The sequence below is a fragment of the Trachypithecus francoisi genome, unplaced genomic scaffold (genome assembly GCF_009764315.1).
Source record: "Trachypithecus francoisi isolate TF-2019V2 unplaced genomic scaffold, Tfra_2.0 Lachesis_group19, whole genome shotgun sequence".
NCBI lineage: Eukaryota > Metazoa > Chordata > Mammalia > Primates > Cercopithecidae > Trachypithecus > Trachypithecus francoisi.
In genome coordinates, this window is record NW_022681464.1 from 46,754,667 (window position 1) to 46,770,431 (window position 15,765).

The window sequence follows — 15,765 nt, forward strand, 5'->3', positions numbered from 1 at the left end:
ATCCGAAAATATAAAACTCCTAGAAGACAGGCAGCATTGGGTTTGACAATGATGTTTTAGATACAACATCAAAACACAACCCATGAAAGAAAGAACTGACCAAGCTGGACTTTATTAAAGACATTTTTCAGAGAATAAAATGACCAAGTCACAGACTGGAAGAAAATATCTGTAGAACACATATCTAATGAAGAACTGGTATCCAAAATATACAAAGAATTATTAAAATCCAGTCAGAAAACAACCCAATTATATAATAGGCAAAGAATGTGAATGTACACCACACCAAAGAAGATATACAGATGGCAAATAAGCATATGAAAACATGCTCTACATCATATGCCAATGAGGAACTGCAAATCACGAGATACTACTACACCCCTCTGAGAGTGACTAAAATATAAAATACTGATAATACCAAATGCTAGCAAGGATGTGGAGCAACAGAAACTCTCGGGAATGCAAAATTGGGGGACAATTTAGCAGTTTCTTACAAAACTAAACACATCATTACCAAATGATCCGGCAAATATGCTTCTTGGTATTTACCCAAATAAGTTTAAACTATGTCCATACAAAAACCTGCAGATGAATCCTTATAGTCACACTTAGAAGCAACCAAGATGTTCCTCAATAGGTGAATGGGTAAACAAACTGTGGTAAATCCAGATAATGGAGTAATATTCAAAGATAAAGAAGAAATGAGCTATCTATATAACAGTAATGATGGACATGTGTAATCATATATCTGTCAAAACCCATAGAATGTAAAACATAAAAAGTGAACCCTATGTACTATCGACTTTTAATTTTTCTTTTTTTTTTCCTTTGACACGGATTCTCGCTCTGTCGCCCAGGCTGGAGTGCAGCGGCGCAATCTCGGCTCACTGCAAGCTCCGCCTCCCGGGTTCACGCCATTCTCCTGCCTCAGTGTCCCGAGTAGCCAGAACTACAGGCGCCGCCACCTCGCCCGGCTAATTTTTTTGTATTTTTAGTAGAGACGGGGTGTCACTGTGTTAGCCAGGATGGTCTTCATCTCCTGACCTCATGATCTGCCCACCTCAGCCTCCCAAAGTGCTGGGATTACAGGTGTGAGCCAACGCGTCCAGCCGACTTCTAATTTTTAATGTATCAGTATTGGTTCATCAATTGTACTGCATTAATGCAAGATATTAATAACAGGAGAAAGTGACTTAAGATTATGTGAGAATTCTCTGTACTTTCTGAGCAATTTTTCTGTAAACCTAAAACTGCTCTAAAAAAATAAAGTAGTAATTTAAAAATATATATACAGGTAATGTAGCTTAAAAAATACAGTGTTGGAGAATGGATTAGAAATGGGCTAGAGCAGATGCAGGAAGATCAAACAGGAGGCTACTGCAGTAGAGTCAAACATACGGCTGATGGTTTCCTGCGATGGCTAATAATAGTAGGTAGATAGAGAAAGAGTCTTTAGGAGGTAGAATAGACAGGACTTCACAATGCATTAAATGTAGGCAGAAAAAAAAAATGATTCCCGGGTTTCTAGCTTGGGCTAGTAGGGATAGTGGTAGAATTTACTGATATGGAAAACTGGAGGAAAAACAGTTTGGATGAGAAAGATGGCAAGTTCAATAACTGTGGGGAACACAATCACAGACACTAGACAGGCAGCTGTGTGGGTGGCAAAGGCAAGCCATGGGCTAGGAACATACGGTGCGATTCCCTGGCGTATCATTGGTTAGTGAAGTCGCAGAGTGTATGAGACAGCCTAAGGAGAGAATGCAGACAGGAGAAGAACTAAACATTCAGTGGCTGGCCAGAGGATGACAAACCAAGAGATCGGAGTGTAAAGGAGCAACAGGGTTGGGAAAGGGAGAAAAGGATGAAATCCAAAAACTGTGGTATCACAAAAACCAAAGAAAGAAAATATTTCAAGAAGAAAGGCATCGTCATGTGTATTGAATGTGAGTAAGAAGAGGAACTGTAGCACACGTCCACTGGATTCAGTGAGGTGGAGGTCATTGGAGACTTTGGCAAGGGCAATCGGGGTGAGTAAACAGAAACTTGTACACACCAGTCTCAGAAAATTCTATGAAGAAAAGCGGAAAATACATGGCAGTAGCTGGAGATAAGACAGGGCAGAGGTAGGTGTTTTCTAGTCTGTCTTTTAAGACCAGAGTTTTAAGCATGTTTTGAATGGTGATGAAAAGAAGGTAGAGAGGAAAAATTTGAAAATGATAGAAAGACAGGGATCGAAGTTATTGACAGTGATACAGCAATTATTCATGACTTCAGTCTGACAAACTAGATCCTCAAAAATGGCTAGTTATGACTCAGTGAACAAAAAGAGTAAAAAAGAATAAAAAAATTAAAATAAAAAGCTAGTCATTTCTCAAAAAAGAAAAATCTTCCCCTAGTAATTATTTATTTATTTAGACACAGGGTCTCATTCTGTTGCCCAGGGTAGAGTGCAGTAGCATGATCATAGCTCACTATAACCTCAAATCCCTGAGTTTAAGCAATCTTCCTGCCTCAACCTCCTGAATAGCTGGGACTACAGATGCACACAACCAGGCCCAGCTAATTTTTGTATTTTTTTATAATGATGGGGTCTTGCTATGTTACCCAGACTGGTCTCAAGGGATTCTCCCAAAGTGCTGGTATTACAGGCATGAACTACTGAGCCTGGCCTTTCCCTAAAGTTTAGATATGCTTTTGCTGCCTTTTTAAAGTGGTAAATAGGCATATGTACTTGCATCTGCATAAGAGTTACTCCTGCCTACAGCAACTTGCAATATCCTAACACTGAAAACTACACACTGCTGAAAGAAAGTAAAGGTCTAAGTAAATGGAGAAATATACCAAATTTACGGATTGAAAGACTAATACTGTTACAACGTTAGCTCTTTCCAAACTGACTTAAAGTCAACGCAATCTTAAAATCCTAGTTAAGATTTTTAGAGAAACTGAAAAACTGATTTTAAAATGTATATGGAGGCCAGACACGGTGGCTCATGCCTGTAATCCCAGCACTTTGGGAGGCCGAGGTGGGCGGATCACCTGAGGTCAGGAGTTCGAGAACAGCCTGACCAACATCGAGAAACCTCGTCTCTACTAAAAACACAAAATTAGCCAGGCATGGTGGCGCATGCCTGTAATCCCAGCTACTCAGGAGGCTGAGGCAACAGAATCACTTGAACCCAGGAGGTGGAGGTTGCAGTAAGCCGAGATCGTGCCACTGCACTCCAGCCTGGGCGATAGAGTGAGACTCGTCTCAAAAAAAAAAAAAAAAGTATATGGAAATGCAAATTATCTAGAATAGCCAGAACAATTTTGGAAAGGAATAACAAAGCTGGATGACTTACACTACCTAATTTTAAGACTTACAATCACCAGGCATGGTGGCTCACCTCTGTCATCCTAGCACTTTGCAAGGCTGAGGTGGGGGCTGCTCGAGACCAGCCTGGTAGACACAGCAAAATCCCGTCTCTACCTAAAATAAGAAAATTAGCAAGGTGTGGTGGCGCGTGCCTGTAATCCCAGCACTTTGAGAGGCCGAGGCAGGAGAATCACTTGAACCCAGAAGGTGGAGACTGCAGTGAGCCGAGATCGTGCCACTGCACTCCAGCCTGGGCAACAGAGGGAGACTCCATCTCAAAAAAGAAAAAAAAAAAGACCGGGCACGGTGGCTCACGCCTGTAATTCCAGTATTTTGGGAGGCCAAGGCGAGCAGATCACAAGGTCAGGAGATTGAGATCATCCTGGCTAACATGGGGAAACCCCGTCTCTACTAAAAATACAAAAAATTACCCGGGTGTGGTGGCATATGCCTGTAGTTCCACCTACTCAGGAGGCTGAGGCAGAAGAATCACTCAAACCTGGGAGGTGGAAGTTGCAGTGGGCCGAGATCACGCCACTGTACTGCAGCCTAGGCAACAGAGTGAGACTACGTCTCAAAAAAAAAAAAAAAAAAGAGACTTACAGTAAAGTTACAGTAATCAACACTGTTTAATACTGGCCTGGCCTAAGGGTCAACAGATAAACTGGGATCCCATAGTCCCACATTTACATGATAAATGGATTTTTAATGAAAGTACCAAGGTAGTTCAATGGGGAAAGGATATCATTCAACAAATGGTGCTGAAACAACTGAATATATATCTGAAAAATGAATAACCCAGACCCCTGCCTCATACCATCTACAAAAATTATTTTTAAATGGATCATATATCAAAATATAAAAGCTAAATCTAGGAATATTCTAGAAAAAAAGGAGAAAATCTGCATGACACGAGTAGTGTCATGCAGATTTTTATGTTTTCTATTTCTACATAGTCATTGTCAATGAGGTAGACAAATACTTCTTACACAAGATACATAAAAACACTAAACATAAAATAAAAAGTTGACAAATTAGAATTGATCAAAATTAAAACTTTGTTCTTCAAAAGACAATAATAGCAATAAAAAGACAAGTCACATGCTGGGCAAAAATATCTATTTTACATATATGTATATTTATCTTATCAAGAACTTGAGTCTAGAATGTATTTTTTAAAAAACAGAACTCAATAAGATAAACAATCCAATAAAAAGTAGGCAAAAGATATCAACATATACCTTACAAAAAGAGGATATATAAATGACTGATAAGCATGTGAATAAATGCTATACCTCACTAGGCATCAGGGAAAAGCACATTAGAATGAGATACCATTTTACATCCTCTAGAATGACTAAAATTAAAAAGACTGACAATAATAAGTATTGGTGAAGATGTGGAAAACTAGAACATGTACACTGCTGCTGTGAATACAAAACCATGCAACCATTCTGTAAAGTTGTTTAGGAGTTTCTTACAAAACTCAAACATACATTTACCATATGATCCACCAATTACATTCCTGTTTACCCTAGAAAAATAAGAAGCATATATCCATAAAAAGACTCATACCTAAATGCTTATAGCACCAATCACCCAAAACTGTAACTAACCCAGCTGTTCATCAACAGAGGAATGGATAAACAAATCGCAATATATTGACACAATGGAATAATAGCCAGTAATACAAAGGGACACTATTACTGTACACTCAACACAGATGAATCTCAAAAACACTGCTAGCAAGAAAAGTCAGCACAAACAACACGTTCTGTACAGTTCAGTTTATATGAAGTTGGAGCTGGGGGACTGACTGCACAGGAAACTTTCTGGGGTGATGAAAAGATTGGAGCAGTGATTACATACTCATCAAACTGTACATTTACATTATCAGCATTTTATTATATTTAAATTATACTTCAAGGTTGATTTTTTAAAAAACTGAACAAGTACTTCCACTGTGAACAGATTACCAGACTAGTAATCATGAGCGGAGACTCTACCCACTATCCAATGTGTAGCCCTGGATCAATCTCTTACTCTTCGGTCACCCAGTCTATGGTATTCCGTTATAGCAGCCCAAACAGACTAAGACAGTAAGAAAATACAGAATTCAAATACTAAAAGAAATACACAGGCTATAAATATGTGGAGTTCTGCTTATGCAAATGTTACAGTTGAAGAACCACAGAGGTTTTGACTTTTTTCCTCTAAGTAAGCCTCAGAGTAAACTGTACTTCAACAGAAGTAAAGAAAATTTGCGGCGATAATCAACTGCCTCTGCAAAACCTCAGCAATCATCACAGGAACTTGACTGGCTTGCTTTGCAGAAACATACAATTTTGGAAATGGGTCCTTTTGAATTTTTTTTTTTTAAAGTTAGGCCTTAAAGGCTTTTAAGAGAAGGGAGGAAAAAAAAAACCCCAAAACCATCAAAGACAATCAAATCTGAACCAAGCTATGAACAAGACAGGAATTTTCCACTGAAAGGAAAAAGTTTACATACACACACACACACACACACACACACACACACACTACTGACTAGTAATAAAGCCTACTTTAAAACCTGTGGGGCTGTGCGCACAATGCAATATTACTCAGCCTTTAAAAGGAATGAAATTTGTTACATGCTACAACATGGATGAACCTTAAAAACATGCTAAGTGAAAGAAGCTAGACACTAAAAGGCAATTATTATATGATTCCACTTACATGAACTATCCAGAACAGGGAAATTCAGAGAAGCAGAAAGTAGATTTAAGGTCAGCAGCGGGAGAGGAGGAAAGGGGACTGGAAGTTACTACTGAATGAATACAGAGTTTCAATTTGGAATGTTGAGAAAGTTTGGGAAACAGTGGCAATGGTTATATAGCAAATGCCACTGAACTGTACAATCAAGATTGTAAAAATGGTGACTGTTATATGTATTTTATCACAAACATATAGAGGCTGCTACAATTTCTTGGGGAGCATTACCATGCAGCAACATTGACAAAGGTATGATTCCCCTTACTTGCCAGGGGTTATGAAAATTTCCAAAACAAAATAAAGATCCCAGAAATCAAGTTCTCTCTCTACTCTTGCATCAGAACTAGAACTGCTTTGGAATTACCACTGTACTTCACTCTACCACTTCAGTCTGTTTCCAGTCCTGAGCATAGGCCAGTTTGCTTGAATCATCAAGTCTTTAAACCACCTGTCACCAGAATTTGACACAGGTGACTTCATCTTATTTTTGAATACTTTCTTCTCTTGATTCTACATTCTTCTAATTTTCTTCCTGTCTAGCTTGATGGTCTTGACAAGAGATGTTTTCACAGAGTGGGTCTTGGTGAAAACACGGTAAGAGGAAGTGGAAACAGGATAGAAACAGTTCCTTCTGGTTATTTCAGAAGTAATGTCCTTGAGAAGGTATGTGGTAAAGATGCAGGCAGGTGGACTTGGCAGTGGGACAACGTGAAAGTTCTCTTCAGGTTGCTTCTATTTTCTTGAGTGAAAAAACATAAATGAGATTGAGAAAGAAGAGGGTATTGGAAGGTTGGAGAGAAAAGGTTTGAAATAGTATCCTAGCCATCTAATAATGTATTCTCTCTCTCTTTTTTTCTTTTTTTTGTATTTTTTTTTTGAGACGGAGTCTCGCTCTGTCGCCCAGGCTGGAGTGCAGTGGCCGGATCTCAGCTCACTGCAAGCTCCGCCTCCCGGGTTTACACCATTCTCCCGCCTCAGCCTCCCGAGTAGCTGGGACTACAGGCGCCCGCCACCTCGCCCGGCTAGTTTTTTGTATTTTTTAGTAGAGACGAGGTTTCACTGTGTTCGCCAGGATGGTCTTGATCTCCTGACCTCGTGATCCGCCCGTCTCGGCCTCCCAAAGTGCTGGGATTACAGGCTTGAGCCACCGCGCCCGGCCTCTTTTTTTTTTTTTTCTTTTGGAGATGGAGTCTCACTCTGTCACGTAGGCTGGAGTGCAGTGGTGCTCACTGCAATCTCTACCTCCCAGGTTCAAGCGATTCTCCTGCCTCAGCCTCCCAAGTAGCTGGGGTTACAGGTGTGTGCCACCATGCCTAGCTAATTTTTGCATTTTTAGTAGAGATGGGGTTTTGCCATGTTGGCCAGACTGGTCTTAAACTCCTGACCTCAGGTGATCCACCTGCCTCAGCCTCCCAGAGTGCTGGGATTACAGGTGTGAGCCACCACACCTGGCCTAGTAATGTATTCTCTTTTAAATGTCAATTTTATCACGTCCCTCTCTTGCTAAAACACTTCACTGCTTTTTTAAAAATGAACTACCCCACAGCAAAGAATTTCCTCATAACTCTCAGTCACGCGCAGAAGCACTGTCTTCAGGGCCAGGCATGGTGGCTCACGCCTGTAACCCCAACACTTGGGAGGCAGGTGGATTGCCTGGGGTTAGGAGTTCGACAAACGCTTTCTCCAGTGGGACAGAAAGCAGCACAGTTAGTTACTCCTGGTGTGGTGCGGACGACCCCAGCCTGTCCCTCAATACTGGAGACGTTTTCTAAGGGAAAAAACTTCCCTTTTCTTCTTGCCACATGATTCCACGTATCCCCACGGGTGCAGAGTATGTATCACTAGGCCTGCCTTTTCCCAGCACACGGCCTTACACGACAGGTGCTCTATTTAATACCCACTGAACTACTAAAGTAAGCAAACACTTTATTGAGTTTCCAGGCCAAGTAATGATAGAAAAGGACTTGAGAATCTCACAGGTGAGACCGGCAAGCCCCAAGAAAGGGGAACAAACACACCCCACCTCATCAAAAGAGCACAAAGCAATCACGGCATTTAAGTCAATAATCCTGTGTTAGTCATTTCCACAGAAAGTTCTCAAACTGCTTATTTAAAATATTACTATAGTACTTTGAACTAAAGTGACTTTCATCTAAGTTGCTTACAGCACTTGATTAGTAACCATTAATTAAGGTTTCACTCTACAATGTATAATTTCCATTTTGAAAACAGTAAAAACAAGGCACTAAAAGGTTAAAAAAACCAAGATTAAAAGATGAAACTTTTAGAAGTAAAAAAGCCACACTATTTATACTCTATACTGATTAAATCTGAAAAATATCATTCCTGCTAACATTTTTCCCTAACTATACCTACCGAGTCAAAATTAATTATGACAGTCCAGGCGTAGTGGCTCATGCCTATAATCCCAGCACTTTGGGAGGTCAAGGCGGGTGGATCACCTGAGGTCAGGAGTTTGAGACCAGCCTGGCCAACATGGCAAAACCCTATCTCTACTAAAAATACAAAAATTAGCCGGGCATGGTGGCACACACCTGTAATCCCAGCTACTCGGCTGGCTGAGGCATGAGAATCGCTTGAATCCAGGAGGCGGAGGTTGCAGTGAGCCAGGATCACACCACTGCACTCCAGCCTGGGCAACAGAATGAGACTGTTAAAAAAAAAAAAAAAATCATTAGGAGAGACTGTTGTTCTAAAATGCTTAGTTTCAGGAACACACACAAGGAACTTGATGAACTACTTTTTCAATCATAGGTTTCATTAACAACTGTCTGCAACCCTAAAAGGTTCACATTCCCATAAAGTTTGCTCCTTAAAGACAAATGAATTTCCTAACTCCACAGATGACTTAACTCAAACAAAACATCATGGGTACAACACAGCAGACCAAAATCCAAATTGAGTCCTTTGTATGCCAGTCAGTTTCATAAACTATAAACCATGGTAAATTTCAACTAAGAGAATCAGTGTCTTAGAAAACAGGAAAAGCCCAAGGTCTGTAGTTCAACCAGTCATTCTATGCTTCCATCCCCTTTGGTTATTTCCAGTTATTTACATGGTTAATGAAAAGGCAGAGAGGCATGTTCAGAAAACTGTCTCTTGTAGAGCAGATGAAAAAAAGTAGAAATTAGTATTTGAGAAAAGGAAAAATTTAATGTTGCTGCTCCGATGTCACCCAAATGATAATGACCAGCTATCTCCAACTTAAAAAAATACATAAAAATAAAGCTAAACTGTGGTATGTTTCCCTGCTTTAGGGGAACCATGGCCCTATATCAAGTAGATAAATAGATTACTGTATAATTATACAGTAATTATACAGTCCAAATATATCAGAAATCATAATAAACGTACATGGGGCCAGGTGCGGCGACTCACACCTGTAATCCCACCACTCTGAGAGGCAGACACAGGAGGACTGCTTAAGCCCAGGAGTTCGAGACCACACATGGGCAACAGACGATGATCTCTTATATTTAAAGAAGAAAAAGGCTGGGTATGGTGGCGCAAGCCTGTAATCCCAGCACTTTGGGAGGCCAAGGCAGGCGGATCATGAGGTCAAGAGATCGAGACCATCCTGGCCAATATGGTGAAACCCCGTCTCTACTAAAAATACAAAAATTAGCTGGGCGTGGTGGCAAGTGCCTGTAGTCCCAGCTACTCAGGAGGTTGATGCGGCAGAATCACTTGAACTCGGGAGGTGGAGGCAGCAGTGAGCCGATATCGCACCACTACACTCCAGCCTGGTGACAGAGCGAGACTCTGTCTCCAAAAACAAACAAAGGCTGGGCACAGTGGCTCACACCTGTAATCCCAGCACTTTGGGAGGCGAAGGCAGGTGGATCACAATCACGAGGTCAGGAGATCAAGACCATCCTGGCCAACATGGTGAAACCCCGTTTCTACCAATATACAAAAAATTAGCCGGGCGTGGTGGTGGGCACCTGTAGTCCCAGCTACTCGGGAGACTGAGGCAGGAGAATGGCGTGAACCCGGGAGGCGGAGCTTGCAGTGGGCTGAGATTGTGCCATTGCACTCCAGCCTGGGCGACACAGCGAGACTCCATCTCAAAAAAAAAAAAAAAGAAGAAGAAAGAAGGAGGAGGAAGAGGAAGAGGGAGAAGGAAGAGGGAGAAGGAAGAGGGAGAAGGAAGAGGAAGAAGAAGAGGAAGAAGAAGAGGAAGAAGAAGAGGAAGAAAAGAAGAAGAAGAAAAGAAAAGAAAAGAAGAAGAAGAAGAAGAAGAAAGAAGAAGAAAGAATAAAGAAGAAGAAGAAAGAAGAAGAAGAAAGAAGAAAGAAGAAGAAAGAAGAAAGAAGAAGAAGAAAAAGGCCAGGTGAGGTAGCTCATGCTTGTAATCCTAGCACTTTTGGGGGGCTGAGGTGAATGGATTGCTTGAGCCCAGGAGTTCAAGATCAGCCTGAGCAAAATGGCAAAACCCCATCTCTACAAAATACAAAAAAAAAAAAAAAATTAGCTGGGTGTGGTGGTGCACACCTGTAGTCCTTGCTACTTGAAAGGCTGAGATGGGAGGATCACTTCAGCTTAGGTGACAGCGAGAGACCCTGTCTCAAAAAAATAAAATAAAATAAAACAAAAAATAAAATAAAAAAATAAACTGGTAAAACATGCTTATTAAAAGACAGACTCTTAAATGAGATACAGAAGAGATAATCTAGTAACATACTGTTCATTAAAAATAGACTTAAAGCAAGACACAGAAAGGTTAATATAAAAGGATGGAAATATATAATACATGCCAGGAAAAAACAAATCAGAAGAAATATCAAAAAGAAAAATGGGCCGGGCACAGTGGCTCACGCCTATATTCCAAGCACTTTGGGAGGTTGAGGCAGACGGATCATTTGAGGTCAGGAGTTTGAGACCAGCCTGGCCAACATGGTGAAACCCCATCTTTACTAAAAATACAAAAATTAGCCGGGCATGGTGGTGTACGTCTGTAGTCCCAGCAACTTGGGAGGCTGAGGCAGGAGAATCTCTTGAACCTGGGAAGCAGAGGTTGCAGTGAGGAGAGATGGTGCCACTGCACTCGAGCCTGGGTAACAGAGCAAAACTCCATCTCAAGAAAAAAATAAAAAGAAGAAAGAAAAATGAATTTAAGAAAAATAGTATTAAAAGAACCAAAAGAAGTATTTCAAAAAATAATGATTATGAACTTGCCTGTACCAAATAATATAGTCTCAAAACGTAAACTCGAAAATTTTACCTAAAACTGGCAGTCAGAATTACAAGGTGAAAATAATAAATCCATAGTCACAATAGGAAAATTATGAACATCTCCCCTCAAATTAGCCAGGTCTATAGTGTCATGCACTTGTACTCCTAGCTACTTGGTGGCTGAGATGGGAAGATCACCTAAGCCTAGGTGTTTGAGTCCAGTCTGGGCAACATAGCAAAGCCCTGTCTCTAAATTAAAAATAAATAATTTTTTTTTTTTTTGAGACGGAGTCTTACCCTGTCACCTAGGCTGGAGTGCAGTGGCGCGATCTCAGTTCACTGCAACCTCCACCTCCTGGGTTCAAGTGATTCTCCTGCCTCAGCCTCCTGAGTAGCTGGGATTACAGGCATGCACCACCATGCCCGGCTACATTTTGTATTTTTAGTAGAGATGAGGTTTCACCATGTTGGTCAGGCTAGTCTCGAACTCTTGACCTCGTGATCCGCCTGCCTCGGCTTCCCAAAGTGCTGGAATTACAGGCATGAGCCACCATGCCGGGACAATAAATAATTTTTTTAAAACAATACCTCCTCCCAATAAAACTTATAAATCAGACCAAAAAAACTGGATGAAGACTGTCTGAATAATATGAATAAGCCAAATGGAACATTTACACATACACATATACTTTTGTATGACATACAGAATATTACGACATTTCATCTTTCAAAGGTTAAGCATTATTTTTAATTAGAAAACCAAAAGTTAAGGAATTGAGAAACCAAAAAACTTCATGACAGGAAAGGCCGAGAAACATATAGGTAGGATCCCAGCAGACAAAAGGCTTTCAACAGTGGCAATAATTTAAGAGATGTCACAATGTCATGTCAAGGCAGTCTCTGAAATCAGCTGCCTCTGGTCACATCTAGGCTCTAGTACTCACATGCTGCATGATTTTGAGAAAGTTTCTCTCTCTATAGCTGTTAGTGTGTCTGTATAATGAGGATAACAACTGTACCTGCTTCATAAGGTTCTTGTCAACATTAAATGATATACGAAAAGAGCTTACAACAGTGTCTAGCAAACTGTTAGCTTTAAAAAATGTTAGTATGCTACTAAACACAATGGGGTAGCTCTATGTGTACTAACATGTAAAAAGATGCTCAATATGTATTAGGATTAAAAAAGGTACGTTGCAAAATGCTAAGCAAACCATGCATGAAAACGTTTATATAAAAATAAAATACATAAATAATAAACCCATATACGTATATATCTGTCTAGGAGAATACATAAATTGTTACCAGTTACCTCTGGCAAGTGGGACCAGAAGAGCTGGGCAAACGTTTTGTTTCTATATTGTGTGAATTTGTTTCTATATTACTTTCATACGTTTGTTTTATATATATATGTATATATGTATGTATTTAGAGACAAGGTCTTGCTCTGTCACCCAGGCTGTAGTGTAGTGGCATAATCATAGCTCACTTTAACCTCAAACTCCTGGGCTCAAGTGATCCTCCCCCTTCAGCCTCCCAAGTAGCTGTGGCTGCAGGTGTGTGCCATTACGTCCTGCTAATTTTTAAAATTTTTAAAATAAAGACAGGGTCTCATTACGTTACCCAGGCTGGTCTCAAACTCCTAGCCTCAAGCAATCCTCCCACCTCCGCCTCCCAAAGTGCTGGGATTACAGGCATGAGCTACCATATCTGGCCTCTTTCATACATTTTAAATTACAAAAAAATGTAAAAATCACATTTCACAACTGAGTTATTTTGCCACCATAATCCTAAAACAATAAGCCTAAAACTGTTACTGCCAAAAATAGTTTGGTTTGTCCCATCTCTACATTCGTTCCTTTGCCCATAAAACAATGGTTCTCAAACCAAGTTGTCAGATTACCATGGTATTCCATAGGCTGGAATGAAGCATCAGACCACTAAGGCCTAAGAATAATAGCTTTTCTCAAGTCAGGTAAATACTTAAACTAATGAGACAATTCTCTCTAAATATTCTCTCAGTCATGGCATCTGCTATACTTTTACTGGCAAATGATGAAACAAACAATATGCAAATTAAAAATAACATCCATTTACAAGTTTATTAGGCTTACTTCTATATAGCTTTTTTATGGATGTGTACGCTTATAGTGAATTTATATTATATAAGCCCAATAAAGTCATTCTCTACTAGTAAAACTGTTTTTCATTTATAAGACAGATAATCATGTGTCTGGAAACTCAAGCATGGTAACTTTAAGCTCTGAACAAATTTGAAACTCATTGCTCTAAATTCGCCTTTGAGCCCCTGCAGGAAAATTATAATGTAGGTTTTTTGAGAAAACACTTATTTTAACTGTCCTTTTAAAAATATTTCATGACTCTAGACACTTAAAGAAAGCAAGTATCTGAAACAGTCTATTACTAGAAATAAGTTGGCATTCACTGAGCATGTACTATGTGCCAGCACTTACCTGTGTCAAGCACTTCACTTGTTATTGTATGTTATTGTAAATCCTTGCAGTAATTCTATCAAGCAGGTATGATTCTTACCCTATCTCCTTCTGATCAAGAAACTGAAGCATGAAGAGGTTACATCATTTGCTCAAAGTCACACAGCCAATGAACAGGTAGAGATACCAAAAAGTAGGTGGCACCTACACCTGTGGAGGTCAAGGAGTGGTAAGGGATTATTACATACAGAATAAAATTCTGACAGACGGTGTGATGAAGTGGAAAGCATACTGGACTGGGCACAAGCTGACTTAAATCTGGATTCCACTTCCCTAATTTCATAAATTTGAGACTCAAGAAAAAAACTTAGCCTCTCCAGCATCAGCTACCTGCTCTGAATAAGACAATGCCAGAGTGATTCTCATGTAATTTCAAGCTCTAAATATACTGCTAAATATGTATTTTAGCACTGACAAGGTAGCCAAAGCAAGAGAATGAAAATAAAGGCGGGATCAATTGGCTCAGGAGCGTATTCTAAGAGAATCCAAAGAGGGTCTCAGTTTTTGAAACAAAACAGCTGATTCATCTAGGTGCGCATTAGAAATCCGTCCCAAGCCCCTTCACAGGCCTGCGGAATTAGAAACCATAGAGGGAGGATCTGGTATTCCACATTTTTAACAGCTCCGCAAGTGACACATACTGAGAACTACTGGTCTAACAACTACACTGATTCTTCCTACCCACTGATTTAGGCATTAGAGAGAACAGAGCTCAATGTAAAGGATATATTCCACCCCTTCTGTTTCTTGAAATTAAGAATTCTTTCAAATTGCTTAATCAAAAAACTCTGCAGAGTTTCCTTAAGATACAATCACCATACAATGCACCCAAAGTACCCATGTTATTACTTTTTAATACATGCAGAGTTGTCCATTCATGATCACAAGTAATTTTAGATCATTTTCATCATCCCATTAGCAGTCACTCCCCATTTTTCTCCAACCGTACTCCCTCCCCTCAGCCCTAGGCAACCATTAATCTACTTTCTAGCTCTACAGAGTTACCTGTTCTGGGCATGTCATATAATGCCATAATATAATATGTGGTCTTTTGTGATTGGCTTCTACAACTTAGCATGTTGATGTATCAGTACTTCGTATCTTTTTATTGTCAAATAATATTCTGTTGTATGGCTATATCACATTTTATTCATCCGTTCATCAGTTGATAGATATTTAGTTGTTTCTAAATTGCCTGATTTTAAGTTTTTTAAAAAGTACATTAGGTTAAAAAAAACTGCATTAGAATTTTTCCAGGTAAAGATATCAATGTCATCTATTCACTATAATAAGTCTTACTGCAGTATAAAAATGTACTACTTACAGTTAACAGTAGCTTTCACATGTTATTTACTGATATTAAATAGGCTGCCAAAATATAAATATGGTTATCATTACATGTTTAAATAGTAGAGGTTTATATTTTTTAAACCAAATATTGTTTCTTTCAAAACCAGTTGTTAAATTCTGGTTCTGCCACCAAAGGTTATCTCTTCTGTACTGGAAAACTACTGACTTCACTTTCCAGTTCACAAATGCTCTCCTTGTCTCACTTTAAAAAAAACCTCCGTGGACTTGCTCCAGTCTACTTCACAGACCTTATTTCTTACTACTCCCTTTCTTACATTGCTAGTGCTGACCTATTAATTGTCCTTACGGACAAATATGTCAGCTTCTATTAAAAACTCTGGAAAACGACATAGATTTTCCTAAATCTTTTTCTTTTAACTTCAGGGTTCTTTTATTAAGCCTTTAATACTTTACCCCTGCTTCAATTTAAATTTTTTTTCCTACTTTAGATATAGTCAGAAGTCTTCTTCCAATAATTGACAACTCTCAAGGCACAAACATCTTTCCCACTTGGATTCCGTGTGGTCAGAGACATGTCTGCTTTGGTCACTCTTGTATTCTCAGAACCTAGGAGAGGTCATGGGTAGTTAC

The 15,765-nt window shown here is 39.6% G+C and overlaps 1 protein-coding gene across 6 annotated transcripts in view; it reads right to left on the minus strand.

Annotated features, from left to right (window-relative positions):
- SPIRE1 (spire type actin nucleation factor 1) overlaps positions 1-15,765 on the minus strand; it is a 197,212-nt gene that overhangs the window by 117,161 nt on the left and 64,286 nt on the right. Inside the window, exon 1 of one of the 6 annotated variants that reach the window (XM_033178381.1) lies at positions 5,338-5,367. The exons of the other annotated variants lie outside the window; for them this stretch is intronic. Within the exon in view, the coding sequence (XP_033034272.1) occupies positions 5,338-5,352 (15 nt within the window). The 5' untranslated portion in view covers positions 5,353-5,367. Of the gene's footprint in view, positions 1-5,337; positions 5,368-15,765 lie in introns of those variants that run through there. 6 annotated transcript variants of the gene reach the window in all.